We start from the raw sequence: 23,050 nt of genomic DNA on the forward strand, positions 1-23,050 counted from the left end.
AAATATTACACCTTTTTTATTTTCCAGTGGTCCTAAACCTCTTCTGTAAGAAAGTTATATGAAAACAATGAAATAAAGACATATTTAATGCTGCTAATCTGATGTTTTCTCACATTTTAACATATTCTTATGCTAGTTATTATTCATTTCATGGAGATAGCATGCAAAAAAACCTTTGTGTCTAACAAAAACAAGTGGTTTACGCTCAAACATGATAGTGCAGATCAGTTTTATCAAGAACAGCAAAGTTCCAGTAATGGTCTGAATGTCAGTGTATGGGATGATGCATAAGTGTCCTCTGTGTTGGCTGATATGGAACTAAAACAACAAAACCCATCAATATATAAGAGAACAGCTGTAGAAGAACTGTCCACTGTAGTGACCACTATGCATGAAAGGTTAATAAGTTTTTTTTTTAAATCAATTACTGGAACTTTCAGGCGACCCCATGTGTTGAAAAACATGATGAAACAATCATTGATATCTATAAATATCAGCTCCTGCCGTCTGTGAAATGACATATTATGATGTTATATGCTGTGGGCTGATATTGATTAGTACTTTGCAAACATATGTGTGCATCTATAGTATGTTTTTATCCGACATTGACAGTTTAAAAGATCTTTCAGTACAGCTCTGTGTCTGTACTGGCAGCAACATTTTTCAGTTTTAGTATAAATCTTTTTTGTTTCCAAATATTGGTTTTTGATCCCCCTGATAAATAAGAAGTGGATGAATCGATCCTTACGTTCTACTGTTCATGTAGTCCAGATCATTACAGGGAAAAGCGACTTGAAGTGCAAAACTCAATTCTGTTTCTCACTTTGTTGGATAATATTTCTATTAAACCCTTTCATGTCCGTCTCTTCCCATGAGTGACTGCGGATCATTTTGACTTCATTTTCTAGTTTTGTTTTGTTTTTTTGTTGTTTTTTCTTTTCTTGTTTTGTTTGTTGGCGATCCGCTCGTTCAATTCTGATGTCATTTCCTGTTTCAGGGTCCATTTCTGTTTATTCCTCTGTATTTTATCTGCTGCAGTTCTGTGTCTGAGTCCAGAAAACACATTCTGTTTTCATTTTACACTTTACATGCACTGTAAGCCCAGACTTTGTTCACTGAACAAAAATATAAACGCACCACTTTTGTTTTTGCTCCCATTTTTCATGAGCTGAACTCAAAGATCTAAAACTTTTTCTGTGCACACAAAAGGCCTATTTCTCTCAAATATTGTTCATAAATTTGTCTAAATCTGTGTTAGTGAGCACTTCTCCTTTGTCCTTTGCTGAGATAATCCATCCACCTCACAGGTGTGGCATATCAAGATGCTGATTAGACAGCAGGATTATTGCACAGGTGTGACTTAGGCTGGCCACAATGAAAGGCCACTCTAAAATGTGCACTTTTACTGTATTGAGTGGTCCAGGGGGGTCAGAAAACCAGTCAGTATTTGGTGTGACCGCCATTTTCCTCGCACAGTCTTCTTCATGAATTCTCTGAAACAGCTTTGGAGATGGCTTATGGTAGAGAAATGAACATTCAATTCACAGGCAAAAGCTCTGCTGGAGATTCCTGAAGTCAGCATGCCAATTGCATATTCCCTCAAAACTTGTGACATCTGTGGTATTGTGCTGTGTGATAAAACTGCACATTTTGGAGTGGCCTTTTATTGTGGCCAGCCTAAGGCACACCTGTGCAAAAATCCTGCTGTCTAATCAGTATCTTGATATGCCACACCTGTGAGGTGGATGGATTATCTCAGCAAAGAAGAAGTGTTCACTAACACACATTTAGACAGATTTGTGAACAATATTTGAGAGAAATAAACCTTGTGTGTACACAGAAAAAGTTTTAGATCTTTGAGTTCAGCTCATGAAAAATGGGAGCAAAAACAAAAGTGGTGCATTTATATTTTTGTTCAGTGTATTTACTAAAATGCTTTAATTACAATGTACTTAATAATAATAATAATAATAATAATAATAATAATAATGGATTTATATAGTGCCTTCCTAGACACCCAAAGCGCTTTACATTATTAACCCATAATTCATTCGCTCTCACATTCACACTCTGGTGGTGGTAAACTACATTTGTAGCCACAGTTACCCTGGGGCAGACTGACAGAAGCGTGGCTGCCATTTTGCGCCTACGGCCCCTCTGACCACCACCAAACATCCATACACCAGTGTGGGTGGCACTGGGGGCAAGGAGGGTGAAGTGTCTTGCCCAATGACACAACGGACTGACTAGGATAGAGCGGGATTCGAACCACCAACCCCTCGGTTATTGGACGACTCGCTCTACCACCTGAGCCACAGCCGCCCCTACTTAAATGATTTAAGTTTTATTCCATTACTAGAAAATGTTCAGTATATTCTATTAATTTGTAGACATCGTCGAATGTACGAAAAAGTTTAAGTTGAATGGATTTAAATCACTAAGTTTTAGTCATGACCACACCTTTTTATCTCCGCATTGCATTGTGGGTATTGGGCATGCTGTTGAAAATGTGTTCTTTTTCTGTGCAGGGGTTCAGCGGGGTTGTGGTGTTAGTGTTAATTTGGATTTAATGTGTGTATGTCAGTGTTTATTGGCCTTTTTCTGTTTGTTTTTGTATTTTTGTAGAGCTGCACCATGAGTCAGAGCCAGAGAAGACATAAACTGGTGTGTATGTAGATGTGTATGTGACTGTATGTGTGTGTATGTAGATGTGTATGTGACTGTATGTGTGTGTATGTAGATGTGTATGTGACTGTATGTGTGTATGTAGATGTGTATGTGACTGTACGTGTGTATGTAGATGTGTATGTGACTGTACGTGTGTATGTAGATGTGTATGTGACTGTATGTGTGTATGTAGATGTGTATGTGACTGTATGTGTGTATGTAGATGTGTATGTGACTGTATGTGTGTGTATGTAGATGTGTATGTGACTGTATGTGTGTGTATGTAGATGTGTATGTGACTGTATGTGTGTGTATGTAGATGTGTATGTGACTGTATGTGTGTGTATGTAGATGTGTATGTGACTGCATGTGTGTATGTAGATGTGTATGTGACTGTATGTGTGTATGTAGATGTGTATGTGACTGTATGTGTGTATGTAGATGTGTATGTGACTGCATGTGTGTATGTAGATGTGTATGTGACTGTATGTGTGTATGTAGATGTGTATGTGACTGCATGTGTGTATGTAGATGTGTATGTGACTGCACGTGTGTATGTAGATGTGTATGTGACTGCACGTGTGTATGTAGATGTGTATGTGACTGCACGTGTGTATGTAGATGTGTATGTGACTGCACGTGTGTATGTAGATGTGTATGTGACTGTATGTGTGTATGTAGATGTGTATGTGACTGCACGTGTGTATGTAGATGTGTATGTGACTGCACGTGTGTATGTAGATGTGTATGTGACTGTATGTGTGTATGTAGATGTGTATGTGACTGCATGTGTGTATGTAGATGTGTATGTGACTGCATGTGTGTATGTAGATGTGTATGTGACTGTATGTGTGTGTATGTAGATGTGTATGTGACTGTGTGTGTATGTAGATGTGTATGTGACTGTATGTGTGTATGTAGATGTGTATGTGACTGTATGTGTGTATGTAGATGTGTATGTGACTGTATGTGTGTATGTAGATGTGTATGTGACTGTATGTGTGTATGTAGATGTGTATGTGACTGTATGTGTGTATGTAGATGTGTATGTGACTGTATGTGTGTATGTAGATGTGTATGTGACTGTATGTGTGTGTATGTAGATGTGTATGTGACTGTATGTGTGTGTATGTAGATGTGTATGTGACTGCATGTGTGTATGTAGATGTGTATGTGACTGCACGTGTGTATGTAGATGTGTATGTGACTGTATGTGTGTATGTAGATGTGTATGTGACTGCATGTGTGTATGTAGATGTGTATGTGACTGTATGTGTGTATGCAGAAGTGTATGTGACTGTATGTGTGTATGTAGATGTGTATGTGACTGTATGTGTGTATGCAGAAGTGTATGTGACTGTATGTGTGTATGCAGAAGTGTATGTGACTGTATGTGTGTATGCAGAAGTGTATGTGACTGTATGTGTGTATGCAGAAGTGTATGTGACTGTATGTGTGTATGCAGAAGTGTATGTGACTGCATGTGTGTATGTAGATGTGTATGTGACTGTATGTGTGTATGTAGATGTGTATGTGACTGTATGTGTGTGTATGTAGATGTGTATGTGACTGTATGTGTGTGTATGTAGATGTGTATGTGACTGTATGTGTGTATGCAGAAGTGTATGTGACTGTATGGGGGTACAGGTTGGTAGGGGTGTGTTTATAGATAATCACAATCTTATGTTGTATATCAAGTGATTCAGCGCTAACAGTCTGAGGACTGGAAGTAGGGGGTAGGACTGGATAAGCAGTGGCTTCTTCCTACTCCCTTTCAGGCACAACAGTTCTTTTTTTTTCTATTATTTAATTTTTTGTGTATTGTTTATCATTACACTGGGTTACAAAAAAATGTTTTTTGCAAGTTGTCTAGGTTTTTTCAACTGAATTAGGACCATTTTGCACCGCTAAATCCAAAAATGACATCTGTTTTTCTCAATCAGGTCAGGTTTTTTTGCTAATTTGATTTTGAAAAATTTGATCTTCTTCCAAAATTGATTACATTTTTGGAAACTTTATCTTGGTCACTAAGTTTAATACCAAAATAAGATTGGTAAGCACACTTTATGAAACTTGTGACTTGATTCCTGTTAGGTACAATGGTGTATTCAGGGCAGATGTAGCAGAATGCGTCAGACTTATTTTTGCAAGATCTTCTAGTCGAAGCCATTTCATTCACCTGTAATATTAAAAAAAACATTAATCATAAATTGGCAAAAGTAAAATCTTCAGAACTCGTTTATTGCAAGAAATATGAAAGAATTTTGTATCATATGATGTGAAAATGCCCATAAATGTAAGCAAAAATGTTCAAAAGCCAATATGTAGCATAGTTCAGAAAGTTGACCTGATTGAGCAAAATTAATGTGATTTTTAGATTCAGCACACCAAAATTATCCTAAATCAGCTCAAAAAACTTAAACAATAAATTTGTTGTTGACCATTGTTATCATTATTTTCTATTATCAGATTTTTTTTTATTTGTGTATTGTTTATCATTAATAATAATAATAATAATAATAATAATAATAATAATAATTATTATTATTATTATTATTTTTGTTCCATATGTTTTGTATTATGTCTGTGTCTGAAATAAACTAACCTAAACCAATTGTATCTAATCTAATCTAACCTAATGTCATCTCATCTAATCTAAATTCGTTCCACTTCCCATCCCTACACAGAGGGAGAACATGTTAACAAAGTGTGTGTTTTCCTTACATTCGACTGAGAGCTTGACAGGGTAGACCCAGGTCTGGTCCTGGGTCCTCTGGTCCACCATGCAGGTGACTTCGCGGCCGTTATCCGCCGGCGTGGGGACGAGTCGGTACTCGCTGCGGACGGTCACCAAACCGTCCTGGCCGTTGGTGGCGGTGGTGGAGTGGTTCCCTCCCACCGACGCCAACCACTTGATGCTGGCAGCCGGTTTCCCGTCCACGGCCTCGCACTGGGCTACCACCACAGACTTGGTGCCAGCCTGGACCGTCAGGACTCTGGCTGAGTTTTTGGGCTTAGCTGCAGAAAGAGAATGAGGGACAACAAAGGGGACGAGGTGGGGGGGGGGGGGGGGGGGGGTAGAGGACAGGAGTGGGAGTGGGAAGAAAGAGAATGGCAGAAGTGTCAGGATGTAAGGGGTGAAGGAGAGTGCAGAGAAGAGAGGAACGAAGGGTGGTGAGAGAGTCAGACATCAAAAGGAGGCAGGAGGGGAGGGGGGAGGGGGAGGGGAAGGGGGGGTAGGTTCAGTCAGTGTGTTGTGCATATACACCGTCATCCCACTGTGACTGTAATGAAAGTCTGAAAGGCGGTGGGCCCTTTGCTGTGACCCCCGTCCACTCCACACCAGACACCAAACACATAAATATCCCAACAGCTGCTTAGAAAGCGACGCATTGTTCCAACGCAGAAGAAAGAAGGAGTTCGCAGTTTTAACTCAGTCACTTTGGGTCATTTCTCAGGCTACGTTTAGACCACAGGTATCAAACATGCGGCCCGGGGGCCAAATCCGGCCCGCCAAAAGGTTCCAGTCTGGCCCGCGGGATGAATTTGCAAAAATTACACTTCAGATATAAACAATCAATGACGTCGAACTCATTTGAGTTCAGGTTCCACATACAGGACAATGTGATCTCAACTAAAATAATAGCATAATAACTTATAAATAATGACTCCGAATTTTCTTAGTTTAATGTGAAAAACATATTACATTACAACTCCAAACTTTTCTCTTTGTTTTAGTCTCAAAACTTACAATTAAATTATGAAAATATTAACATTTACAAACTATCCTTCAACAATAAAATGTGAAAAGCCTGAAATTTTGTAAGTAAAATTTTAACTTTACGCTTCCTGTTATTAAATATTTTGTGCCTTTATAGATCCAATCCATTATATATACGCATGTATAAATAATAAGTTGAGGTGTAATATTGTTAAAATTGCACTTATTTTTCTCAAGAAATCTCAGTTTTTTTCAGGTTATTCACATCATTTTTGTTTGGATAGTTTGTAAATGTACATATTTTCATAATTTAATTTTAATTGCACTAAAACAAAGAGAAAAAATTGGAGTCATCACTATTTACAAATTGTTATTAGAGTCTGGTTTTGACCAACTCTATATATAAAGTGTCATGAGATAACTTTTGTTGTGATCTGGCAGTGTATAAATAAAATCTGATTGAGTGATTTGATTGGTTTTCCCCTCTAAGTTGCTTTGGAAAAAAGTGTCTGCCAAATGCATAAATGTAAATGTATCACGCTATTATTTCACTGGTTTGGCCCACTTGAGATCAATTTGGGCTCAACATGGCCCCTGAACTAAAATGAGTTTGACACCCCTGGTTTAGACGGTACCGATCTGAACCAAAAACACAAATGGAGATCCGTTCTGACTTTTAATTCCACATTCAGACGTGCGTTTTGGGGAGAAAATCTGCAAGTAGATGGACACCCAAAAGTGTGTGAAATGTCCTATTTATGGATGTAGTATTAATGCCAGGTGCATTGTGGGAAGCGGAGGTTTGTGCAGCTGCCTGGCATCAAAATGGCAGATGCGGAAATGGCTGGAGCTCCACTTCCCTCCAGCTGTTTCCGCATCATGTTTTTTGCAGCCATATGATGTCATATGGTTGCACTGGCAGCGGCAGCGCGAACCTCCGCTTCCTACAACGCCCAATGCAACAAATGCCCCCCCCCCAAAAAAAATCCAGGCCTGGATCAGCCCGATCTCATGACTAAATCCGATCTGATCTTCTAAAAAATGCCAGATCGGCGGCCGATATTGATCTTTAGATTGGATCGGGACATCCCTATTAAGGTTATTATTGTTAATGAAAACTAACGAAATGACGAAAACTAGGATTGAAAAACATGTTTGTTCACTGAAATAACTAAAAACTAATTAAAAGAAAAAAACAATAACTGAAACTGTATTGTGTGCTTACAAAACTAACTAAAACATATAGAAATTATGGATAAAATTCCCTTTGTTTTCGTTAATGTCGGACTGATGTGAAATCGATTTATTTCGCTCGAGTAATTTTAGGTAGCGGCACCATACAACACTTGACGGTCCGTCACTTGTGGTTTCCAGTCGTCTTCTGGTCCCCACTCTACCTGGAAACATGGAGACTAAAGTTGGGAGAAAGTAGCAGAGTCCTGTCTGGGATTTATTTGAATACGACGGCGAAGAAGAGTAAAGATATGACAAAACTAAAACTAAACTAAAACTAAGGACTTAGAAAAAAATGAAAACTAATATAAACTAGCAAACCTGCTCTAAAACAAATTAAAACTAACTGAATTAGAGAAAAAAAAAGTCAGAACTAAATAAAACTAAACTATAATGAAAAATCCAAAACTATTATAACCATGATCCCTATAAATACTATAAATAATGGTGATAAATCACTTAAAGGTTAGATATAGAGAACATTTTATTTGGGAACTGACATAAAAGTCATGTTGGGTCTTTATGGATTAACAGTAAATCCCATTTTAACCCTTTCATGCGTGAATTATGAATTATATTACATTTTTATTCCTCTTTATGCAAGAAAAAAACAATGTGATTGAAAAAATTGGAGGTACAAAAATGTCCACTCAGCTCGACATCATGCATTTAAGTTTTAAAGCAAAGAAATGTGTATTTAACAAACCAGTATCAGATAATGATATACTGTGTAATAACTATGAAAAAAAAAAAAAAAAAGTTTACTGCTGCTAATCTGATGTTTTGTCACATTTTAACATGTTCTAATACAATTTGTTACCCACTTTATGGAGATAATATGTGAAATATTAATTTTACTTGATGCTAGCATATTTTTTTCGAAGTTCAGCTGTGTCCTGATATACAAGATATTCATGGGACTTCCTGTTGGCCATCTTGTTTAAAAATAAATTTAAAAAAAGGACTTCCCATAACTGACCAATAGGTGTCAGTGTATGGGATGATGTACAAGCGTCCGCTGTGTTGGCTGATGTGCAACGAAAACAACAAAACCCATGAATATACACTATATTGCCAAAAGTATTGGCTCACCCATCCAAATCATCAGAATCAGGTGTTCCAATCACTTCCATGGCCACAGGTGTATAAAATCCAGCACCTACGCATGCAGACTGCTTTTACAAACATTTGTGACAGAATGGGTCGCTCTCAGGAGCTCAGTGAATTCCAGCGTGGAACTGTGATAGGATGCCACCTGTGCAACTAATCCAGTGGTGAAATTTCCTCGCTCCTAAATATTCCACAGTCAGCTGTCAGCTGGATTATAAGAAAGTGGAAGTGTTTGGGAACAGCAGCAACTCAGCCACGAAGTGGTAGGCCACGTAAACTGACGGAGCGGGGTCAGCGGATGCTGAGGCGCATAGTGCGAAGAGGTCACCAACTTTCTGCAGAGTCGATCACTACAGACCTCCAAACTTCATGTGTCCTTCAGATTAGCTCCAGAACAGTGCGCAGAGAGCTTCATGGAATGGGTTTCCATGACCGAGCAGCTGCATCCAAGCCATACATCACCAAGTGCAATGCAAAGCGCCAGATGCAGTGGTGTAAAGCACGCCGCCACTGGACTGTAGAGCAGTGGAGGCGCCTTCTCTGGAGTGACCAATCGCGCTTCTCCATCTGGCAATCTGATGGACGGGTCTGGGTTTGGCGGTCGCCAGGAGAACGATACTTGTCGGATCGCATTGTGCCAAGAGTAAAGTTTGGTGGAGGGGGGATTATGGTGTGGGGTTGTTTTTCAGGAGCTGGGCTTGGCCCCTTAGTTCCAGTGAAAGGAACTGGGAATGCTTCAGCATACCAAGACATTTTGGACAATTCCACGCTCCCAACTTTGTGGGAACAGTTTGGAGCTGGCCCCTTCCTCTTCCAACATGACTGTGCACCAGTGCACAAAGCAAGGTCCATAAAGACATGGATGACAGAGTCTGGTGTGGATGAACTGGACTGGCCTGCACACAGTCCTGACCTCAACCCCATAGAACACCTTTGGGATGAATTAGAGCGCAGACTGAGAGCCAGGCCTTCTGTCCAACATCAGTGTGTGACCTCACAAATGTGCTTCAGGAAGAATGGTCCAAAATTCCCATGAACACACTCCTAAACCTTGTGGACAGCCTTCCCAGAAGAGTTGAAGCTGTTATAGCTGCAAAGGGTGGACCCACGTCAGAGTGAACCCCATAGACTAGGAATGAGATGGCACTGAAATTCATATGTGAGTCAAGGCAGGTGAGTGAATACTTTTGGCAATATAATGTAGAAGAGAACAGCTTTTGAATAGCTGTCTACTGGAGTGACCACTGTGCATGAAAGGGTTAATGTTATACATGGATATAGTCAGCTCATAACTATTCAGGAAGTAAAGCTAATGATGAACCAGGCCTTTCATAGTCTCTTGTATTGTGTTTTTTTTTTGTCTTATTATGATGAATAATGGCACATTAAGAGATATATTAAGTGCAGCCGTACTAGATTTGACAGCAAAAGATGCATTAAAATATAGACTTTGCTCTCAGTCCTCATGAATTAAATACAAGTAGTCCTTTCTTGCCTCATTTAATGCAAAGAAATTCATTGAACACGGAGACAAACCAATTTCTCTGCTGACGTTACCCTCTATAGACCAGCGAGCAATGCACGGGCACAATATTTGTTTTCAGTAATTGCCTGACTCTCACTTTTCTTGATAAGTAAAATCATTCACTTCCAAAATCTCCATTTCTTCCTCCGTTCTCTCATATTGTATACGGCACAAACCCATGAAACACAAAACAGTAGCTATTTCCCTGGGAGTTGTTGAAAGGCGTTTGAGAAAATTTGTTAAATCACATCCCACAGCGCAAGATGGGACATGTTTAAAAAGAGCGGGCATAACGAAAAAAGTAAATTGCAACACTTGACATCACAAAATAATGGAATTCACTGACATTTACAGATTGATTGATAGTGTGTCTGAGGTTGAATTGTTCCTTTTAAGAAGGGAAGGACGTTTTTCATGGAACAGTGGCGCTTTATAGAATGAGTCCAGTTGGATTTAATAAAGCTGATGTGATGGAAGAGGAGAAAAAACAATGTTTTCATATCACTGTTGTAATGTGAAACTATACTGTGTGTGTGTTTTGCTTCAGTTGAGGGATTAAACTGCAAAAAAAAAAGTGCAGATGGAAACTCCATTGATTAATTTATTTTCACTGAGCTCAAAATAAGACTGTTCTTCTTATTTTTTTTCGCAATGAATTTCATAGTTGATGGAGCAAGATGTAAGGGTTTCCAACTGAAGCACCCAAATGAAATGTTGTCATTGGATTTCTCTGTGAACCACAGATATGGAAGAAAATAACAACAGCATCTGAGCGAAAAGTGTTTCATATCAGTGTTTTGAGATCAGATCAGAACCAAAAACATGCCTCGTATTAATCTTAATATTTCTGGCCGTGATTATTATCGACAGTAATGTGTTTTAATTGGTCTCGACACTTCTGTGATTTAGAGGTTATTTAGAAGGAGACGATAATAACAACTGTTTCTGCAAGAAAACACAGCATTCTTTTATTTGTTTTTTTTTAATTAATAATTTAGGCCACTTGGTTAGAATTTGGGAAAGATAGTAGGGCTTTATTTTGATTTATTTTGGTTTTTTTTTGTAAAACATCCACACAATCTTGAACAGACAAATACAACAACTAAACATACAACATGTGTTGAATTCATGTAGTACATTATAGTGCAGTTTATAGTCTACATTAAACAGTCTCACTGTGACTTAGAGGATTCAGAGTCTATATATATGTGTGTGTGTGTGTGTGTGTGTGTGTGTGGGGGGGGGGGGGGGTATTTTTTTTCTGAGAAAAAAATCAGAATTATGACTTTTTATTTTATTTTTTTATTATTGTTCTGAGATTAAAGTCCGAATTCTGAGTAAAAAAGTCTAAATTCTGACTTTTTTCTCAGAATAATGAAAATATTTATGTTAGACTTTAATTAATTTTTTCCAGTGGCCCTAATCCTCTTCTAATGTTTTTGTAATCATTATTCTGAGATTAAAGTCCGAATTCTGAGGAAAAAAGTCTGAATTCTGAGTTTTTTTCTCAGAATTCTGACCTTTTTTTCTCAGAATAATAAAAACATTTATATTGGACCTTAATTATTGTAATTATTATTCCATTTTTATTATTACATATTATTATTAGAATTATTGTATATTGTAACTATGTGTTGTGTTTCATGCTGTCTCTTGGCCAGGACTCCCTTGGAAAAGATGTTCTTAATCTCAATGGGATCTTTTTCCTGGTTAAACAAAGGTTAAATTAAAAGAAGAAAAAAAAAAAAAAAAAAAAAAAAAAAATATATATATATATATATATATATATATATATATACACATATATATACACACACTTTTGTCCAGTGGCCCTAATCCTCTTCTAATGTTTTTTTAATTATTATTCTGAGATTAAAGTCAGAATTAAAGTCTGAAGAAAACAGTCTGAATTCTGACTTTTTTCGCAGAATAATAAAAACGATATATGTCGGACCTTAATTTTTTTTCCCAGTGGCCCTAATCCTCTTCTGTTTTATTCTTTTTTGTTTTTAAAGGTGTACTCATTGGTTCTCAACATATAAGTCAACTTCTCCACAACAAAAACATCTCCAACACCTTCATCCACTGATGTGGTTTTGGGTGTTCATGTTAAACCATTAAAACCATTAAAAGCTTCTTTCATCACAACACCCACAGTGGAGTGGGAGTGGGGTTTACTGTGGGAACACTAGTGGAGAATTAAAACACTACGTGCTTTCAAATGTACTTTTATGTGTTTGTGCTTTGCACAAACATACATGTGTGTCAGAGGTGCATGAGGATTAATCTGTGTTCTGCTGTTCTGAGTTTTCAGGTTATTACCGTTTTTCTCAGTCACTTTGGTACATTTCTTAAACCATCAAATATGCAGGGATTCATTTAATTTTTAATCACTGAATAAAGTTTGCACAATAGCAAGTGCATTTCTCAAAACAATGTTTGAAAACTGCAAAACAGTAGATTATCTGCAAAAGTTTAATAAATTTAAGTGTGAAAAGTCAATATTTATCCACTGAAACTGTCGGTTCAGACTGAGTGACAGGCCTTTATGATGTTTAAGAACAAAATACACTGTAAAAAATACAGCGTCGATATCTCAGAGTCAAACTATTTTAACCTGGATAGAGTATTTATAGTTCTATGGAGAGTAAACCAGCTCTAACAGTAGAGTTAAAAGTCAGTGTAAAGTTCTGCACAGATGCAGTGTCAAAATCAACTCCACAGAGTGATGTTTAGTACCAGTCTGCCGCATTGCATTGTGGGTGCTGGACATTTTACTCATAGTGTTCTATTTTATGTGCAGGGGTTCGGCGGGTGGGTTGTGTTAATGTTTATTTAGGTTAATGTGTCTGTTTTACAACGTTTATTGACCTTTTTATGTTGTTGTTTTTTTTTTTTTTTTTTTTTATTAATGTGACACCATTAGTTAAACCTTTTTGCAGAACAATGACAAACCTGATTGTCGCTGTAAAGTTTTAACACTAATGTTGACAAGATGACTTCGCTCTTTCAAAACAGAAGTACACTAGGGAAAAAAAAATCTAAATCTTACCAAGATTTTTTTTTACTTAATTCAACCAAATAAAATAAAAAAAAAATAAAAAATAAAAAAAAAAAAAAGTCTGCCAATGGAACAAGTGAAAATTATCTTGGTAAGATTTCTTGAAATAAGATTTTCCAGATCTATTGTCTAAAACTCAGTTCTTATATCTCATTGAAAAGTTCCTCTTTAGGTGATTTTGTCTTATTTTAAGTGTGATGAGATATTTGGACTAAAAATGAGAAAAATACACTTGGTAAGATTTAGATTTTTGCAGTGTAGCACTTTTTTGTGTTTCAGAGCCATTTCCAGACTGTAAAGTTCTGCGGTTTTGTTCGTGGAGAACTGATTAAAAGACACTGGATATGAGTGTGGAGTTCTTTGCTGGACTGTCATATTTGCTCTGTTAGACTTTTAGAACACTGCCCAAAGGTAAAAATTCAATTACAAATTTACAGTAAGAAACATCAGAAACAGATGAAAGTTCCTGTGGGTCAGGACACAGATTTTCACTCATGTCATAGTGGATTTATGTCGAGTGATGCAACATGGGAAATATGGTCCTGCATGTTGAACTCTGCTGTTAGATTCAAGAAGTTAATCAGCCTAAACACAACAAATATATGCCTGAAATAACAACTGAACTAGACTAAATAAAGGAGTAAACTTCACTCTGAGCATAGAAAATAAATAACATAAGGAAGAAATTATTTGTTGGAAAAAAAAAAAAAAAACTAAAATACTGTCTCAGTGGTAAGACATTCAATTATGTGCAAATATTGTTTACAGTGTAAGAAGGTTATGTCTTCACACTCTGGATTCATTTTCATTTCAATTTAGGACATTTACAAAAAAAAGTAATAGAAATGTTTAAAATCTTCTGGACAGATTATGATAAATAGTTCAATCCTTTTGCCTGTAGTGAGTCAAGCAATAACAGAATGTTTATGGGAGAATATACAAAAATCCATTTGGTCTGAAATAACGATGATAATAATAGATAATTAACCCATAAAGGCCCAGTCCTACTTCTGTGACAGTTCTCAAATGACTTTTTCCTTTCTGTTTAACCTTTCTTAAGTGATTTATCACCATTTATTATTATATTATCCTCTGTATTTTGCTTTTTTTTTTTTTTTTTGCTGTAAATCAAATATTCCCTATGTTTAGTTTCTTAGATATAATGTTGATGTTCATGAAAACTCAGAGTAGATTCAAAGGTTATTATATCAAAACAGACAACTCCATGGGTTTTACTGGTGAATCACTGCTGTAGAAGATTGAAAAATAAACAAAATAAGTAACAAAATGAAGAAAAACAGATTAAAAAAGTAAAATGAATAAAAATTGACAAATTGAGGTTGTAGAAGTTTGTTTTTATGTTCAATTACTGATATATTTTGCTCAAAAAGTCACTTTTTCTTCAGTTTAAATTCGAAGGTTAATATAAAAACCGAAAAAAAAAACTGAATGAAAAGTGACTTCAGTAAAATCTATCACTAACTGAACATAAAGATCTATGCATTTCTGAACACATTAACTGTTTCTGGAGTTACTCCCTTGATTTAACCCATAAAGACCCTGTGATACTTTTGTTCCAGTTCCAAAATAGTTTATTTCTCCATATTTAACTTTACTTAAGTGATTGATCACCATCTATTATCATATTATCCTTTGTATTCTGCATGTTTTCTGGGAAAATCAGGTATTTTCCTATATTTAATTCAATGATCATGTAAATGTTCATAAAAACTCAGCTTAAACTTCAGGTTTATTAAATCAGAAACAGAGAAAATGAAAAAAAGTGACTTTTTTTTGTAAAATCTCTCAATAACTGAACATAAACCCAGTGTCCATCCACTGTCATTGATTCAACTCCATGGGTTTTACTGAACTGAACAAAACTGAATAAAAGATGTTGAAAAATAAACTAACAAAATGAAGAAAAACAGATAAAATTTAGAAAAATTAACAAATTAAGGTTGTAGAAGTTTGTTTTTATGTTCAATTAATGATAAATTTTGCTCCAAAAGTCACTTAATTTTGAAGGTTATTACAAAAACAGGGGGAAAAAATGAATGAAAAGTGACTTCTTCAGTAAAATCTCTCATTAACTGAACATAAACCCAGTGTCTCCATCCACTGTCATTGATCCAACTCCATGGGTTTTACTGGTGAATCAATGTTGTAGAAGATGATGGTGTTTCCATGGTTACTATGGAGCCTCTGAACGTCCAAATGGGTCATATCTGATGACCACGAAAGGAGGAAAAACTGTATTTTACACCAATTATTTACATGGATTGATAGGATTAGTGGCTCAACAGTTATTAAACAGTTTCATCAGCAGATGGTTCTGGTTCTAGGTGGATGTTTGGGTCTTTAAGGGTTAATCGTGTCCGGATAAGTCCGAGCTGAGTGTTGTTCAATTGGCTTTGTGCTGTGTGTTGTGTATCACCTTTTTCATAACACGGTGATGTAACGAAGCCGCATGTGGTTGAGCTTTCATTGTGTAGTAGCAGGTTTCTGAGTCCAACAGAATATATTCATGGCAATAAAAGGCGATCTATGAAAGAACACGTGTTGATGGAAGGTGTAATTCACTGTGATGGGAGTTAGATCACATGTGGAGTCACATTTTGGATGGATTTGAGGACGCTGTGAACATGAACCAATGAAAACACTTGGATCTGCCCCATCGTATCGACCTGCTCCTGCGCTCTGCGGTACTACATCATCATTCCCCTCCGACCTCTGACCCGCCTGTACTCCTCAGCACACTCTCCCATCACAGACCAGCCAGTCCATGACAATTAAAAGACAGAAATGGAAGGTTCATGTCCCCAGAGCCAGAAAGAAATGAGATCCTTAACGGCTTTATGTGTTGACAGCAGCATCCAAGCAAAACGGGACGATTCCAACAAAATAAGTGGTTTTACAAAGACATTTCACAGCAAATAGAAGAGGCTAGAGGCAGATCTGGAGCCAGAGGTGGTAGACGGAAAGTAGTTTCCAATAGTTATTTTTTGATTCCAATTACCGTACTTTCTGGACTATAAGCCGCTACTTTTTTCTCACCCTTTGAACCCTGCGGCTTGTCCAACGATGCGGCTCCAGTATAGACTTATACGGGCTAACAGCCTCCAGGGGGCGCTCTAGCAGGAAACGCAAACACAAGACAGACAGGTGGAAGAGATGATGAAGAGGAGGAGTTTAAGTTTAACTTAATCATTTTGTGTGTCATGCACAAACCAGTGGTGATTTCTCACAGACTGCAAGGGAAGCCCGGCTTCCTCTGAAATTACCAAAATTAAATGGTTAAATATGTTCGGTTGTGTCGACATTTTATTGACCACAAATGTGTTAGAACACGTTCATCTCACAGACGAGTTCGTTCAGAATCAGCTTTATCACAAATCAACAGACGCGATGTTGTTCACTTCTCCTCCATTCCCGTGTCTCTGTTTTCTCCTCCATCTCTGCTCAGTGCATTTGTCCGCAGACTGCGGCCGTTTCTGGGCTTCAATGAAACTGAGTAGAACAGGTTTTTTCATTGCCTCAAAACTGGACGGTAACTGGATAAATGCCACAATATTGTCCCGCCCCCAGATGCTGGGAGTCTCTGGGGGTGAATGGAGCTGTGGGCGGAGCTCGGCCGGGCTGGACGCCAGAATCCCACGTGCTGATTGGAGGATCAGTCAAAAGGCTGAATCCCGTTTGATTGACAGCTGTTTTCAGATCTGCTCCTTCACTGACAGTTCAGTTTAATACTGTCACACATTCTGCTGGGAATCAAGAGAGAAACCACTACGAAATGACTCGTTCATTTCTTGCACTGTAAATAAAACACACTCATTGTACTTCCTTGTTTCAATTTAACATAATTTCAGCGTTTTCTTGTTTCAGTTCCATGATTTAATCATTTCTTGTTCAAATTTAATATCGTTTTGTAGATAGTTAAATCAATCAAACTGTCGGCTAGGTCGCAGTGAAAGGAGCATCTCTTGTTTATAAAGGCTGAAGTCTAACACCCACAACACACTGGGCCAAGGCCGTCTGAGCAGCCCAGCTCTGATGGACATTCAGAGGACACTGGTCCAGTCCTGGAAAAGACGCCTACTGGTACGATAAGGTCACTGAGCATTTTCTTTAAAAGGAACGGAGGGCCGAATGTATGTTTGAATAACTTGACAATTTTTTTTTGATGTAAGCTGACAATGAGCTTCCCCTGTCTGAAGGACGAGCAGCCGCCACTGGCACAAACCCTCATCATGGAAAACACACAAAGAAATGCATCTGATGCAGCTTTGAAGTTAAAATAGCTAAAATAGCTATTCCTATAGCTGCCAACACTAAAAGACAAGCCTGTTGTGATGTTTTGATGTTGTGATCAAATGTTGTCGTGATATGTTGTGATGTCTTATTCTCTTTTAATTGTGTAGTAAGTGTTCAAATATGTGTCTTGTATTATATTGTACAGGTGTTGTGTGTTTTGTGCTCCCTTAACAGTCTGTTATGTATATGTTATTTGTTACATTAGTGTCCAATCAAGTGTCTAACCACGTCTTTCTCCTGTAAATGTTTTTTTTTTTACTGCCTTTTTAAAACTTGGCCAGGGGACTACAGATGAAAACTAGCCTTCTGGCTAATTCTGGCTTTTTTTTAACCATGTGTAACCATGTGTTTTGTGAAATTGCATTGTCCCCTTTCAAATAAACTAAACTAAAACCAATCAATGTGTCTGTAAAGAAGGAAACAGAGCTGCAGCACCGAAGTGACAATGAGAACGACAACGAAAGACAAACTGAGAATGTGTGTGACGGAGCCTTTCTGAGGCTGTTCAGCTGACACTGAAGAAGACGACTGCAGTGGTTTCATGAGCAGAAGGAAGATGAAGATACAGATCAGTGACTTTTCTGGGTTTGTGAACCAGTCGTGTTCCTGCCGTTTTACTGCCGTGTTCCAGGCACTGTTTGGAAAAAAGCAGTGAAGGGATGGAAATGAATATTTGAATAATCTGTCTGTTTACCATCTGTCTGTGTAAATATCTCACATGACAACGTGGACACCTGCGGCTTATATTCCGGTGCGCCTTATAGCCTGGAAAGTACGGTAATCATTTTGCGTGTCATGCACAAACCCTCATCATGGAAAACACACAAAGAAATGCATCTGATGCAGCTTTTAAGTTAAAACTGATCGATGTGTCTGTAAAGAAGGAAACAGAGCTGCAGCACGGAAGTGACAATGAGAACGACAACGGAAGACAAACTGAGAATGTGTGTGACGGAGCCTTTCTGAGGCTGTTCAGCTGACACTGAAGAAGACGACTGCAGTGGTTTCATGAGCAGAAGGAAGATGAAGATACAGATCAGTGACTTTTCTGGGTTTTTGAACCAGCCGTGTTCCTGCCGTTTTACTGCCATGTTCCAGGCACTGTTTGGAAAAAAGCAGTTAAGGTACGGAAATGAATATTTGAATAATCTGTCTGTTTACCATCTGTCTGTGTACATATCTGTTATAACTTGGACACCTGCGGCTTACAGTCAGGTGCGGCTTATACATGTACAAATGTTTTTTTCTTTTACAGTTTGGTGGGTGCCACCATCTGCCTGTTAAAGGGAAGTTTGTCCTCACCACTGTCACCCGTCACTAGTGTCTGCTCTGGAGGATTCTGTTGGGTTTCTGTACATTGGCTTAGAGTCTGGTTCTGACCAACTCTCTATGTAAAGTGCCATGAGATAACTTTTGGTGCTGTACAAATAAAATTTGATTTGAAACATTTGGAGTTGACATTTATTTATTATTATGTTATTATTTTACTGGTCCGGCCCACTGTAGATCTAATTTAGCTGAATCTGGCCCCTGAACTAAAATGAGTTTGACACGCCTGGATTAGCGGATCAACAGGGATTAAACAGTTTATATCAGCGGGTGGTTTTGGTGGATGGTGGATGTTTGGGTCTTTACGGGTTAAATAAGGCATGGATCAGGCGTTTATTCAGTAGAATAAGGTGTGCTTGTGTTGGAATTCAACAGACACAGGAATGGAACAGCTGTCATACATGCACACATGCTGATTTCACAGGAAATTGCAGTAGTCTCTTAATTTTTCCCAGAGCTGCATATATATGTATTTTACACCCTGAATGTGACTTAATACAGACTATAAATCGCATATGTGTGATCATTAGAACTTTACTCGGCTAAAATGTGCTTACAGGTCTTATTTCTGTCTTTGTGCAAAAGAAATCAATAGAAATGAATCCCCAAAGGAACTTTGTGTTGGTAAATGCAAGTTCTGCAAATGTACAGGATTTCAGTTCTGTTCAACATGTTGATGCTCATATGAACTATGTTTTCAGCTCAAAAATGTCCAATTTCATCACAATTAATGCTATATTTTCATGTCACAAATGGCCAAGTTATATTTGAACTGAATTTACCTGAAAAACAAATATTCTATTCTTTTAGATTCCCCAATTTTTCCGACAAGATTCTCTCCTACATATCACGTTTTATTTTTACAGGTTCAATCTGGAGTATGGTGCTGATCCATCCTGCTTATGTTACACCAGTGGTTCTTAACCTGGGTTCGGTGAGTCAGTCTCAGGGGTTCGGCGGAGGTCAAGACACACACTCGACTCATTAGTCGGGTGTGTGTGTCGGGCTAGGTCCGTGTATGTAAACAAACGGCTTCGGAGACTCTTTCTCTGATTGACATCCAGTATACGCGGTGTATTGTTGTTGCTTATAGCACTACAACACATCCGGAAGTGTTTAGAATCTCTTCCACTAGTCTGACGATGAATTATTTGAGTATTTTCCACATCATTATGACTTTTGCTACTTCCTGTTAACCACGGAGGCAGCCATGTGTAGCGTTTGTTTACATTTTTCGGTCAGTTACAATCATGTGACGACCGACGCACCGTCGCGGATGGAAAAATTGTATTATCAGTCACACTGATTTGCAGTAAATATTCATTATTATTGTAGCCTGATGGAAATTAGGTGACGGGTGTGTGTTAAAACGTTAAAAATGATAAATAGCATAAATACAATAAGTTCATTATTGGAATACATAAGGTTAAAAATTAAAACCATTTCAGTGTGGTTGTACTAAAAAAGATCATGTCTTTGTATAAAGGTATGTCATTTGTTGTGAGTTCATGCACTGTATTGGTTTTGTTCTTTGAACACAGTGATGTTAATGCACGGTTAATTTTTTGCACCAGTAAAACATATACCTGTGTCTTGAATTTGAAAAAAAACATTTTATTTTTTAATAAAGAAGGGTTCGGTGAATGCGCATATGAAACTGGTGGGGTTCAGTACCGCCAACAAGGTTAAGAACCACTGTGTTACACCAATACATACATGAAGAATGTCACACGTCACTTTGTAAATCAACAGTTTTCTAATAATAAGCATTTTTATAAAGAAATAATTCTATATTGTTATTTCCTCTTTAGTATGATGATAAACTATACAATAAATAATTCTGATCCTAGTTTTTGCACAGGGATCATTAGTGTAAACGGTGACATGGCTGCAGAGCATCAGTATGATGGGATCTGTAACAACCATGTCACATCCGTCCACTGACACATTTAGTGTTTTTGTGTCAGCTGTTATTGTTTTAGATCCACAATACTAACATTTATGAATAAGAGCAGAATTAGCAATAGTAAGTCTATAAGTTTATTCCTAATAAAGTACTGGTACTGACCAGAGCATCATGGGTAATGTCACATCCGTCCACCAGCAGAAGCTTTCACATCCACGTGCTATTCCAAATCCAATATTTCTGAAAATAGAGCTTCCACTGTCAGATAATATCAGTAGTCTGTGCACAAATGGATTAGCATTATTTCAACACAGTTCTATGCATTTATGACAACTTTTTTTTTTATTTTTTGACAAAAATGGCCACTCATTTGACCCCCTAAGTAAATTATAGCTGACATGTATTTTACACCCTGACTGTGACTGTAAATCGCATATGTGTGATTATTTGAACTTTATTAAACCAACAAAGTTAATGGCGGCCTAAAACTTTTGCACAGTACTTTGTTTATTTGTTCATGTTGGTTTTAATTTGATCTTGTAGTATGGTTATTATAACACTGGTCAACAACAAATTTATTGTTTAAGTTTTTTGAGCTGATTTAGGATAATTTTGGTGTGCTGAATCCAAAAATCACATTCATTTTGCTCAGTCAGGTCAGCTTTCTGAACTATGCTACATATTGGCTTTTGAACATTTTTGCTTACATTTATGGGCATTTTCACATCATATGATACAAAATTCTTTCATATTTCTTGCAATAAACGAGTTCTGAAGATTTTACTTTTGCCAATTTATGATTAATGTTTTTTTTTAATATTACAGGTGAATGAAATGGCTTCGACTAGAAGATCTTGCAAAAGTAAGCCTGACGTATTCTGCTACATCTGCGGTGAATACACCATTGTACCTAACAGGAATCAAGTCACAAGTTTCACAAAGTGTGCTTACCAATCTTATTTTGGTATTAATTATTATATTTTGCGAGAAGATCCAATTTTTCAAAATCAAATTAACAAAAAAACCTGACCTGATTGAGAAAAACAGATGTCATTTTTGGATTTAGCGGTGCAAAATGGTCCTAATTCAGTTGAAAAAACCTAGACAACTTGCAAAAAACATTTTTTTGTAACCCAGTGTTGTTTATGTTGTTTTGTTTGACTACTGAGTTTTCTTAAGAAGGAAATATAAGGGTGAATCACATTGTTTTTTATGCTCGGGAATGGATACTGCATGTCTGTTTGGAATGGGAGGACCCCAGGAAGACTAGTTAATGTACTGCATCAGCTAATGGGGATCCTAATAAATAAATAAAAATACTGTAAAAAAAATAAATAAAATAAAATAATAATAAAATAAAATAAATCTGTGTCTAATATCATAAGTCTGTACGCCTCTGCAGCTTCAGCATGACCAGACTGTGCAGATTTTCACCTCTTATTACTTTTTCACCTCCATTTGAACAATGAGGTACAATACGTCAAGGCCAATTTTGTTTTTATGTTGCTGACGTGTATCACATGTAACCAGAGGTGCAGTCCACTCAGCTGTTTTCCACTGGAATAGTTGTTAACATAGTGTTTTTACCACAAACTGTGACTTACATGTCCAGTAAAATGACTGAAAAGACAGCAGAGGGTGAGGACAGCAGCGGGTCACTTCCATTAAAAGCCAAAGACACAGTGGGTGTGGATCAGATCTGAACACCACGCTGACATATTTTGAGCTAAAACTTAAAACACACAGTGAGCCTTACATTAACAGGAACAGAAGGAGTTGGAATATGTCGACATCTAAGTATAGAGGTGAAACATTTGTGCGTCACTCCAGTGTTTTTAGTTATGCATTGGTATATTTTTACATCTCAGGCTCATAAAATATAGCATACGGTCACGGAAAAAAATATTAGACCACCCCTTGTTTTCTTTAATTTCAAGGTTCAATATTTTTTTAATCATTCTGAGAAAAAAGGTCAGAATTCTGAAAAAAAAAAAGTCAGAATTCCGACTTTTTTCCTCAGAATTCTGACTTTAATCTCAGAACAATGCTAATTTAAAAAAATTAAAAACAATTCTGAGGAAAAAAGTCAGAATTGTGACTTTTTTTCATAATAATAATAATAATAATAATAATAATAATAAATATATACAGATATTGACCCTTTTTTCCCCCAGTGGCCCTAAT

At 37.2% G+C, this 23,050-nt stretch overlaps 1 protein-coding gene across 1 annotated transcript in view; it reads right to left on the minus strand.

Annotated features, from left to right (window-relative positions):
• pvrl2l (PVR cell adhesion molecule related 2 like) overlaps positions 1-23,050 on the minus strand; it is a 715,997-nt gene that overhangs the window by 135,549 nt on the left and 557,398 nt on the right. Inside the window, exon 4 of the mRNA XM_030147091.1 lies at positions 5,392-5,685. Coding sequence (XP_030002951.1) covers positions 5,392-5,685 — 294 coding nt within the window. The remainder of the gene's footprint in view (positions 1-5,391; positions 5,686-23,050) is intronic.

This window comes from Sphaeramia orbicularis, chromosome 11 (assembly GCF_902148855.1).
Source record: "Sphaeramia orbicularis chromosome 11, fSphaOr1.1, whole genome shotgun sequence".
Taxonomy (NCBI): Eukaryota; Metazoa; Chordata; class Actinopteri; order Kurtiformes; family Apogonidae; genus Sphaeramia; species Sphaeramia orbicularis.